At 37.8% G+C, this 11,421-nt stretch overlaps 1 protein-coding gene and 1 pseudogene across 1 annotated transcript in view; both read right to left on the reverse strand.

Moving 5' to 3' along the window:
• Positions 1–988, reverse strand: part of LOC104818257 (E3 ubiquitin-protein ligase MARCH7) — a 3,381-nt gene extending 2,393 nt beyond the window's left edge. Inside the window, exons 1-2 of the mRNA XM_010547758.1 lie at positions 836–988; positions 8–108 (exon numbers count right to left, since the gene is read on the reverse strand). Of these exons, the coding sequence (XP_010546060.1) occupies positions 8–68 (61 nt within the window). The 5' untranslated portion in view covers positions 69–108; positions 836–988. The remainder of the gene's footprint in view (positions 1–7; positions 109–835) is intronic.
• Positions 989–2,870: 1,882 nt separating this feature from the next.
• LOC104818506 lies at positions 2,871–10,697 on the reverse strand (annotated as a pseudogene).
• Between the last annotated feature and the right edge of the window lie 724 nt (positions 10,698–11,421).

The raw sequence follows: 11,421 nt of genomic DNA on the forward strand, positions 1-11,421 counted from the left end.
ACTCTTTCAGCATTTAAGTTGCCGGATGACATGAGGCGAGCAGTACATGAACTCAGATGAACAGCCATCTCACGCTTAGATCCAATGCAGAAAGTTAAAAACTTTGACCTGTAATTCGTGGTATGGATTATGAGAATCGAAGGCGAATCAAATAGAAGGAATGGGGCTCCTAAGCAAGGAAACACCTAAGCAGGACATTCAGGGAAGATATTTTACACATCCGGATAAACATTCCAATTCCATGAACATGAAATTTTACAGAAAAATCTCATACTTTTCCCCGAGAGACACCAGAATGAGATTTTGCCGCGGCGATTACCATTTATACTTGTTTTCCCGGGAACCAAACAACATTAGTGAGATTAAACAAGTAACTTCTTCTCCCCAGGCGAAATTTCCCTCCCCTCAAACGGAACAATTCCGAGAAAATCTCTTAAGAAGTATAGTGTGAGTAAAATGGGTTTCATGACTGAGATTTTCAAATTTCTTTAATTTTCTAAGAAAAAAAAAACATAACCGAAAACATCCTAGCTTTCAGAAACCCATCACAAGTTCACAACCCACCAAACACAAAACGGAACCAGAGGAAATTATCCCACCAGACGATCGGACCGCCAAGAACAAAACCCTAACCCTCTGAAAATCAAATTCCATTCACGCAGAAAACATCCTAGATTTCAGTAAACCCATCACAAGTTCACAACCCACCAAACACAAAACGGAACCAGAGGAAATTACCCCACCAGACGATCGGACCGCAAAGAACAAAACCCTAACTCTGAAAATCAAATTCCAATCACGCAGAAAACGGATTGATATCAGGCAAAGGGATTACCGGGAAATTATTCCGAGAAAAGATAAAACTTTTCGACCACTGGAACGCGTCTGAGACGTAACTCCTTCAAAGGTGTCGTCTTATTTTGTGTTCGGCCTGAAAAATCAGATGGTCGTAGTCCAAGATATATTTCCAGAACGCGTGTGTAAAGAATAAAATAAAAGAAAACTAATATATATGTGTATATATATATATGTGGGATGAGGTTCGAGGCAGGTTCTAACGTCCGTTAAAAGGGAAGCTGGGACGGGTATGTGAAAAAAACAACAAACGCCTTTGCTCAGCTTTAACGATAACGGAAGACGTTACGTGGTGTTGTTTGGTACCTGGACTCTTTTTTTTTCTTCTTATTTTGGTGAAATGATTACAAAGCTGCTTATCTTTTAAAAAAATATTTGTCCGATACATTATTAGAGAGAAGCTATTGTTTGCAGACGGTTGAGTTTACAATTAGAAATAATGGAAATAATATCTGGTATTTGTTACATACGGTTAAAGCATGAAGGAGTAGATCCATATATAGAGACAAAACAGGTTTCAATCAAGTTATATTACAAGATTCCTTCTAATAGAGAGTTGTCAACTTGAATTTTGTTGAATTGAAATCAAGGGTACTATGGAAAGTATCTTAAATTTCTTACATCATTGTATTTCCAATGAGGGAAACTTTTTTTGTTAATATATTTAAATATAGATAAAATATATTTACATATAAAAAAATATAAAGAATATTATAGTATAGAGAATTGTAAAAAAATTAAATACTTGTCTAATACTAAATAATTTAGAATGTAATATTTTCACAAATGATATAATCAAAATCACAATACCATTAGTCAAAAATAATTATTTCAATTGAAAATTTTAATAATTTAATAATTTAAAAAATTTATAATCATATTAAATTAAAGAATTTAAATTTTAGTTTATATTAAATCAATATATATATCTTTTTTATCCAATTTTTTCTTTTATTATGCGAAATATATTAAATTTTTATACTTTAATTACCTTAATTAGTTTTATTATTTTTTTGTATTTTTTAAACTTTAAAATCAAAAGCGTGATTTGAATCCAAAAAAAAGTCCATACGGTCAGAATTCGGGCCGAAAATTTAAGGTCCGCTCATGTTTTAGGCCGACCCGATCGGACCCGTAAATATTCGGGCTTGTGTTAGGATCGGGTTGGACCGGTCCGGCTCGGTCATTTTGACACCCTACCCTTTATTGTATTTCCAAAAACTATAGAAATTGGGTATATTTTAAATTTTTAGGTGAGTTTTCACCATATCTCGATCTGCTTAACCATTCCAATGGTTTTCGCTTTCCCGAGACCGGAGACGAAAATTTTAGAGCTTTTATGACCAAAAGAAACTCAAAGTTGTCATCTTGTTTTACACTATTATATATATATATATATATATATATACACATATGATAGCTCTGATATTTTCTCGAAATGAATATGATACTAGCATGTGAGAGCCAGTTGTCCAAAATTCTATACTCGATAAGATTGGATTTGGTATAAGAAAAATCTGACCCAAAGATCGATTTCGAATTCCGATAATTAGGTTGGATACTAAATGCACAGTAACAATGATATTTTTGTTACTGTGCATTTAAAACGAGTTAGATATAAACCTAAAATTTTGAATTGAAATCTCTAGACACTTGACTTTGAAACTTAGGTTTCGGACTCCAATGACTAAATAATCTTGGGTATTCGATCCAAATTAAACCTCAGTAGTTAGTACATGTGCACGATAGTATTTGGAGGGAAAAAAATTGAAATTTTGCATTTAAATCTTGGGCTTGTATATATGCGGATATCTAAAGATTATCCAGGATACCCAAAAGTCGGGTACCCGATCGAAATAGATCCAATATCATATAATTTATCGTGAGATCCAAAATGTCTGTATTGGAGAACCCAAAAGTCTCGGGTATCTGAGTTGAGCCAACACACTATTATATGATCTCGATTACCATACCTTTTCTAAGATCGTCTCACGTTTATGGTTGGGTCGTGATCCTTAGAGATCGCTCCCGATTCCATCACTTGAGAGCAGGGCAATGCTTATGCAACGACTAATGGTGAAAATATGACAATCCTCATAAGTTTTTTCAGTCTACTTAGAAGTGTCTAGAAGATAATTTGATTCAAAAGTCGAAACCGAAATACCGAAAATTCTGTCATGTTCCAAAATCTTGAAACTGTCTCTAATTTCTCACTCCTGAATCTACCTTCTCTCTCGGATGGCATATCCATTTGAGTTAATTGGCACTGCTGGCTTGTTAACGAATGTGATATCCTTCTCGATGATGGCCTTCAGTTCCGGTTTAAGAGTTTCTAGTGCCTTCAACTCATATTTCGTCAGTTTCTAGAGGTTGGATTCGATCAGAGCCTAGACTTCCACTACAAGAAAAACATGAATTTGCGACAGAAAAATCTATCGCTAATACAAAACAAATCTGTCGCAATTAAAAATTTGCGACAGAATTGTTTCTGCCCATATATCGTTGTCGCAAAAATTTGTGAGTCGCCAATCTGTCGCAATTTTGCGACAGAGTTGTGCGACAGATTTGCGACAGATTATTCTATCGCTTTTATATTTTTTTAATTTAAAAAAAATATAAAAAATATATTATACATATGCATATATATATATATATATATATATCTACATATACATATATTATACATATACATATATATACACACATATTCATACACATACACATACATATACATTTACATTTACATACACATACACACATTCATACCCATATATATACACATATAAATTTACATATACATATATATACACTTACACATATACATTACACACATTCATACATATTCACACACACATATATATATATATGCATAAACACACATACACATTCACATATACACATTCACATACACATATACACATTCAAATACATAAACACACATACATATTCACATTCACATTCATATACATACACAACACACATACACACACATACATAAACACATACACATTCACTTACACACATACACATATTCACATACATGCATACACACATGCACATACACACATTTACATTCACATATATACACAACACACACATACACATACACATACATATTCACACATATATACATATATATTCACATATATACATATATATATTCATATATTTACATATATACGCATACAAATTCACATATATACACACATACCTTAACAAATTTTGAAGAAAAACGATTGTGGACAAAAATTTTGACAGATTTTGATTTTTGGTTGAAATTTCAAAGTCTGGAGGAGAAAGACGAAGTCACGACTTTTATTAAGTGTTGTGCCGGATATGTTCGTCGCAAATTCGTCACAAAGGCAAAAAAATCGAAATAAAAACCGCGAAAATTTGAAATTTTTCAGCGAAAATGACGGTTGGAACAGAAATATCTGTCGCAAATCTGTCGCAAGAAGTTGCGACATATATCTCTGTCGCACATCTGTCGCAAAATTAAATAAAATTAATAAATGCGACAGACTTTCCGTCGCATATAAGGTTTGTTTTTACGATGGATACGATTCTGTCACACATTTGCAAGGGATTTTGCGACTTCAAATTTTTTTTTCGTATTCCGTCGCAAATCTGTCGTATTCTGGCACAAAGTCTGACGCAATTTAAAGATTTTCTTGTAGTGTTCATTCTTCCCGAACTTGACCCGTGACACAAAGAACGAAAGTCCAGTCAGATTCGACTCCACAAACGAGCATTCGTATACATCTCTGTCTCCATCCAGAGCCTAGAGCGATGGCTCAATAAATCTAGCTGCAGCATACGCCATTGACAAGGTAGCTAATCTTGTCCCTGTCTTTGTTTCCACCACTTCAGTTCCAGGGTTCTGAATCCTAATAGTCAACTCTTCCATTTCTTTGTCGGTGAAGTTCACAGAGAGTTTAATTGGTTTTTGAGAAAAAGGGCAAAACGATAATCCTGTCATGGCCACAGATGACATGTACGCCAACATCTATGAGTTTAAGGTTCTTTTTCTGAGCAACAAAAGTGTTTGCCCTCACAACATCCAGTGCATGTGGTTTCTTGAGATCATATGCACCTTTTTGTTTCAAAACTTCAGTGGCGATTAGTACGGCGGAGTTAACCGGGTTGTTGATCACGTGGATAAAGGCATTAGGACAGTTATCAGCAACATCCTCAACCAAGGGATCTTGACAATATTAGCAATGATGTTGAAGAGATCATCGCGGGTCATACCGGATTTTCTTGGTACAACAGTAAGGATGGTGTTACACCCTGAGCTTCCGAATCACCTGCAAAACAAAGAACAAGAAACGCAATCGAAAACCAAAAGCAAGAAATCGAAACAGAGAGACAAGAGATTACGAGTTCGGATTCAAGCGTTGTGCTTGATCCTACGTCTCGGTAAGGTCTGGGTAGTTTATTGATTGTGGTTGGGAACAACACGAACAGGAGAATTTCACCGAGATCTCTCTCAGTATCTGGGTTACAAGAATCAGAAAAAATGAGCTCTTCTTTAATGGTGTCCTTCGTCTCAGACTTTTAATAAAGTCTCCAACAAACCCAACTTCGAAATTACCAGCATGCCCTTGGGTCCATTAAACAACAATTCCTTCAAAAGCGACGTCGTCTTCCACTAACGTGGAACCTTCTGATTGAAACTGAAGTTCTTCCTGAGCTTAATACTCACAGACGAAGCTCCACAAATATGCAGATATCAACCCACAAATCTCCACCTTATCTGCTTATTACTCAGCCACTTAACAGTCCATTACCCAGACCTTCATGACCATTTTTCAATCACCGGTCAATCTCAGCAATCTCAACAGTTTGTCGAGTTTGCTGACGGGAATTGTTTTCGTGAGTGCATCTGCAGGGTTCTCATCGGTGTGGATTTTCAGAACATTCACCAAACCTTCAGAAATAATGTCTCTGATAAAATGTAGTCGGATGTCAATATGCTTCGTCCTTTCATGGTGTACACTGTTCTTCGAAAGACTGATCGCACTCTGAGAATCACAAAACACTTCCACTGATTTCTGCTCAAAACCGAGTTCTTCTACTAAACCTTTTAACCACAAACCTTCTTTTATTGCCTCTGTCAGAGCTATGTATTCCGCTTCCGTGGTTGAGAGAGCCACGACATGTTGAAGACAAGACTTCCAGCTGACAACATTACCACCTACCTGAAAAACATAGCCAGAAATCGAACGACGTTTATCTAGGTCCGCTGCATAATCCGAATCGCAGAAACCTTTAACACTCAGATCTGATCTTCCCTCATAACAGAGCGCTTTCGTCTGACTACCCCTGATGTATCTCAAAATCCATTTGACAGCCTCCCAATGATCCTTACTAGGATTACTCATGAACCGGCTAACTACACCAACAGGATAAGCGAGGTCAGGCCTAGTCCCTATCATCGCATACATGATGCTTCCTACCGCGTTTGAATACGGAATCTCTTCTCTGATTTTAGAGCAGCTTTCATCTTCATTCTTGGCTGCGACAAGTTTGAAGTGAGCTCCTAAAGGAGTTTTTACAGGTTTTGCTTCACTCATAGCAAAAGTGGACAACACCTTTTCAAGATAGATCTGTTGAGACAAATGTAGCTTTCCCTTCTTTCTATCTCTGATGATATCCATCCCCAAGATCCGTTTAGCAGCTCCGAGATCCTTCATGTCGAACTCAGACCCAAGTAGCTTCTTCAATTTCTGTATATCGGACAACTTCTTGGCAGCTATTAACATGTCATCAACATATAGGAGCAAATATATATAGCTTTGATCTTCCAATTTTCTGGTGTACACGCAGGGGTCATATCTGCTTCTTGTGTATCCACTCTTCTGCATAAAATCGTCAAAACGTTGATTCCATTGTCTCGGGGACTGCTTCAGACCATACAGTGATTTTTGCAGATGACAGACCAATTCTTCATTCCCTCTTTCTTCGAAACCTTCAGGCTGATACATGTATATCTGTTCTTCCAGGTTTCCGTGCAGAAAGGCTGTTTTAACGTCCATTTGTTCCAGCTCGAGATCTAGGTGAGCTACTACAGAAAGCAACACTCGGATGGAGACATGTTTTACTACTGGAGAGAAGATCTCATTGTAGTCAACTCCTTCCACTTGGGAAAAACCTTTAGCTACCAATCTCGCTTTGTAACGTGGTTTTTCAACCCCTGGAATTCCTGGCTTCTTTTTCAGAACCCATTTACACCCAATCACTCGCTTGTTCTCAGGTTTAGGAGTTAATTTCCAGGTCATGTTGTGCTTCAAGGACAACATTTCTTCCTGCATTGCTATCTCCCACTGTTTCCAGTCTTTTCTCCTCTTAGCTTCTTCAAATGTTTTTGGTTCTTCCAGCTCTATCTCATCTGCAGTCATGAGAGCAAATGCTACTACGTCTGTTTCGTCATATCTTGATGGTGGTTTGATATTACGGCGAGCTCTATCCCTGGCTAACACATACTCTGTTAAGTTCTCTTTCTTCTTCATTTTCTGGCCCTCAATCTTGGTTTCTGAGTCTGATACAACTTCCTTATCTGAGTCACTGTCATGATCTGTTATTTTCTTCTGTAAGTTTTCCATGTCAATAACTCCACCTTGATCCAAATTCGGGGGCCTTATGTCCTGATAGGGTATAAGTGGTAGACTTCCCATTGAGGGATCTTCTGTTCTTTGAACTTCATTTCTAGATTTCTCTGTACTTATTTCCAGATCCTTATAGACTTGGAGCTCATTAAATTTGACATCTCTGCTCACAACACACTTATTTTCTTCCAATACCCAGATTTTGTATCCTTTCACTCCTTCTGGGTATCCAAGGAAAATTCCTTTCTTGGCCCTTGGTAATGTTTTCCCCTGATCTGCATGTATGTATGCGACGCTGCCAAACCTCCTCAGGTGTGTATAACTTGGCATCGCTCCAGACCATACTTTTTCTGGAACCTCGAAGTTCAGGGCGCTTGATGGGGATCTGTTTACTATATATGCGCAGGTAGAAGCTGTTTCTGCCCAAAATTTCTGGGGTAGACCAGTTTCTGCCAGCCAACAACGCACTTTCTCCATGATAGTCCGGTTCATTCTTTCCGCAACTCCGTTCTGTTGCGGGGTGTACGTACATATTTTGTGTCTTTGAATGCCATTTTCCCTGCAGAAATTATCAAATCTGTGGTTACAGAACTCAAGCCCGTTATCAGTTCTAAGCGTCTTTACTTTCTTCCCAGATTGTTTTTCCACCAGATTTTTCCAACAGCAGAATTTGTCGAAGGCCTCAGACTTGGATTTCAGGAAGTACAACCAGACTTTTCTTGAATAATCATCTATAAAGGAAATGAAGTATTGGCATCCTGACATTGAGCTTGGGGTGTTTGGGGAACCCCACAAGTCTGAATGTACATACTCTAACACAGTCTTTGAAGTGTGTTTCGCAGACCCGAACACAAGTCGATGAGATTTTCCGAAAATGCAGTTTTCACAGAATTCGAAGGAAGACATTTCCTTCTGTGGAATGGCTCCCTTCTTAACCAGCAAATCGAGTCCTTTTTGGCTCATGTGAGCTAATCTGCTATGCCACAAAGAAGTACTGTAATCTGTATCCTTCATGACATGAGTTTCTGCAGTTGTTGTCTTTCCTTCCAACACATATAGTCCTCGATCCAACTTCGCCTTCATCACAACTCTGCAACCTTTTATTACTTTCATTTGTCCTTCTTGAGACTTATACCAACACCCTTGTTTTTCGAGTGATCCCATGGAAATCAGGTTTCTTCTCAATTCTGGAATGTATCTCACTTCTGTCAGTAGAATAGTTGAACCATCATGTGTTTGTATCCTCACTGATCCAACTCCTTTAATTTGGCAAGTAGCGTTGTTTCCCATCATTACCAGGCCGAATCCTCTTGGTTCAAAAGTTGTGAACCAGTCTATTCTCGGGGTCATATGGAACGTGCACCCCGAGTCGAGAATCCATTCCTCCTTCACATTTCTTTCTGATATCGACAAAACCTCTGTGATATCAAAGTTTGAAGTCTGATGTGTAAGTGTCTCCTGCTTGACAACACCAGCTTCAACCTTCCCTTCAGATGATTGATTCATGTCCCTTTTCCTCGAGTGACAGTCTTTTCGGAAATGCCCTTTCTTCCCGCAATACCAACAATCTCCTTTAGGTCTTGATTTCGATCTTGACCTGTGTTTTCTTGTATCCACCGTTTTCTCGTTTCTCTGGCCTTCCCCGTATAGACAAACCTTCAGTATGATTTCTGTTTATCTTCTTCTGAGCCAATAATTCGAGTTCCTTAGACCTTGCTGCTGCTTTCACTTCCTCTGGTGTTATGGACGATCTTGAGTACTTTAGAACCTCTCTTAGTTGTTCATAAGGAGGAGGCAGCGAATTCAAAAGGTAGACAGCTTGATATTCTTCTTCTACCTTAACCTGCAAGTTCTGAAGGTCGGATAACATACGTTGAAACATATCTAGATTCTCTTCGATGGATTTAGATTCTTCCATCTTGAATCCTGACAATCGCTGCATCAAGTACATACGATTCGGTAGAGATTGTTCGAGAAATTGTTTCTCCAACAGATTCCAGAGACCAAATGCCGTTTTCTCCTGAATTACCTTTCTGAGAATTTGATCTGCCAAGCAAAGAACAATCAAATTTCTGGTTCTCCTGCTTTTATCGGCTCTTTCTTTCATACTTCTAATTCGTTCTTCCTTTTCTGCAGATCTCTCCGAACTCTTTTCCTTTTGATCAGTGATTTCAGATGTCATTGTACCTGAAATTACTGACGCCTGTGGTGTAGCCATAAACTCTTCTTGAGTTTGTCCTAACCTTTCCCCAGAATCTTCCTCAACCTTCCAATCTTTCGGATCATCTGTTAGAGTTTCAGATAATCCCATTATTTCAAGCCCAATCATAATCTTTTCTTTCCAGAGTACAAAATCTCCCTTTCCATCAAACTTCTCAACATCTAATTTCTGTATCGGAATCGCCATGCCTTTTTCTGCAAATCAGATTCAACTCCAAATCTCCCTGGATCGGAACCTCCAAAGCCACAGCCAGGCTCTGATACCACCTGTTACACCCTGAGCTTCCGAATCACCTGCAAAACAAAGAACAAGAAACGCAACCGAAAACCAAAAGCAAGAAATCGAAACAGAGAGACAAGAGATTACGAGTTCGGATTCAAGCGTTGTGCTTGATCCTACGTCTCGGTAAGGTCTGGGTAGTTTATTGATTGTGGCTGGGAACAACACGAACAGGAGAATTTCACCAAGATCTCTCTCAGTATCTGGGTTACAAGAATCAGAAAAAATGAGCTCTTCTTTAATGGTGTCCTTCGTCTCAGACTTTTAATAAAGTCTCCAACAAACCCAACTTCGAAATTACCAGCATGCCCTTGGGTCCATTAAACAACAATTCCTTCAAAAGCGACGTCGTCTTCCACTAACGTGGAACCTTCTGATTGAAACTGAAGTTCTTCCTGAGCTTAATACTCACAGACGAAGCTCCACAAATATGCAGATATCAACCCACAGATGGTGACCACATCCACATCTTTCAAACAGTTTGCCGACTCAATAGCTCCGGTGAAATCCAAAACACGAGAAGGTGTGTTACAATGACTCAAATCAGTAGCAACTCACTTAACATTGGCTACATTGTAAAGGCAAAGGTCAGAGACTAAAGGGGACATCTTGATGAGAAGTGACAGAGGTTGTCCTATCCCTCCAACAACTCCAAGAATGGCCACTTTGTATGATGCACTGATCTGAATCCCAAGTATGCTAATGGAAGACAAAGTGCGATATTGGAACATCATCACATTGAAAATTTTCTGTCTTTGTTACCTCTACTCTACAAAACAACTTTATTTCTGCATTATTTAAAACAATCTGTATGAGTTGTTTCTGCCAAAATATTTATACGTATTTTTTCATGAAATTTATGTCTGTGAAAAATTGAATTTTAATATGCCTAATCAGATTTTTGCACAGATTTTTTTCCTTTTTTGCTGTTACCTTTTACATGGTTATAAACATATTATATATATATATATATATATATATATATATATTTTACATAATGTCATTATCTAGGTTATTCCCTTTTATATCTTAGCTTTTCTCGAATTCAACGTAAAAGATAAACTTTTGGGCCATGCACTTCACATTGTGCTTTTAACGGGTAGATCAACGGAACGTCCAAGGCTTTTAACAGGCCTTTATTGGGCCTCTATTGGGTCATCATCATATCCTTCTTATGGGCTTAGTGAAACATAGATACGCATTGCGCATGTTAGACATACATACATACATGCATGATGATCATATTCATACATACATCATGGTAGGATATAGCATAAAATGGTGGGGTTGGAATCCTTTGTCAACTTAAAATGATGGAATAAAAAAAATAATAATTGCATCGATGAAATGAAATACTTCATATTCATTATTATAATACTATAATTAGTCTTTATCGGTCCAAAAATTATAGAGAGAGAGAGAGAGAGAGAGAGGGGTTATTAATGGTTTCTTAACTCG

The sequence above is a fragment of the Tarenaya hassleriana genome, unplaced genomic scaffold (assembly GCF_000463585.1).
Source record: "Tarenaya hassleriana unplaced genomic scaffold, ASM46358v1 Cleome29, whole genome shotgun sequence".
NCBI classification, from domain to species: domain Eukaryota; kingdom Viridiplantae; phylum Streptophyta; class Magnoliopsida; order Brassicales; family Cleomaceae; genus Tarenaya; species Tarenaya hassleriana.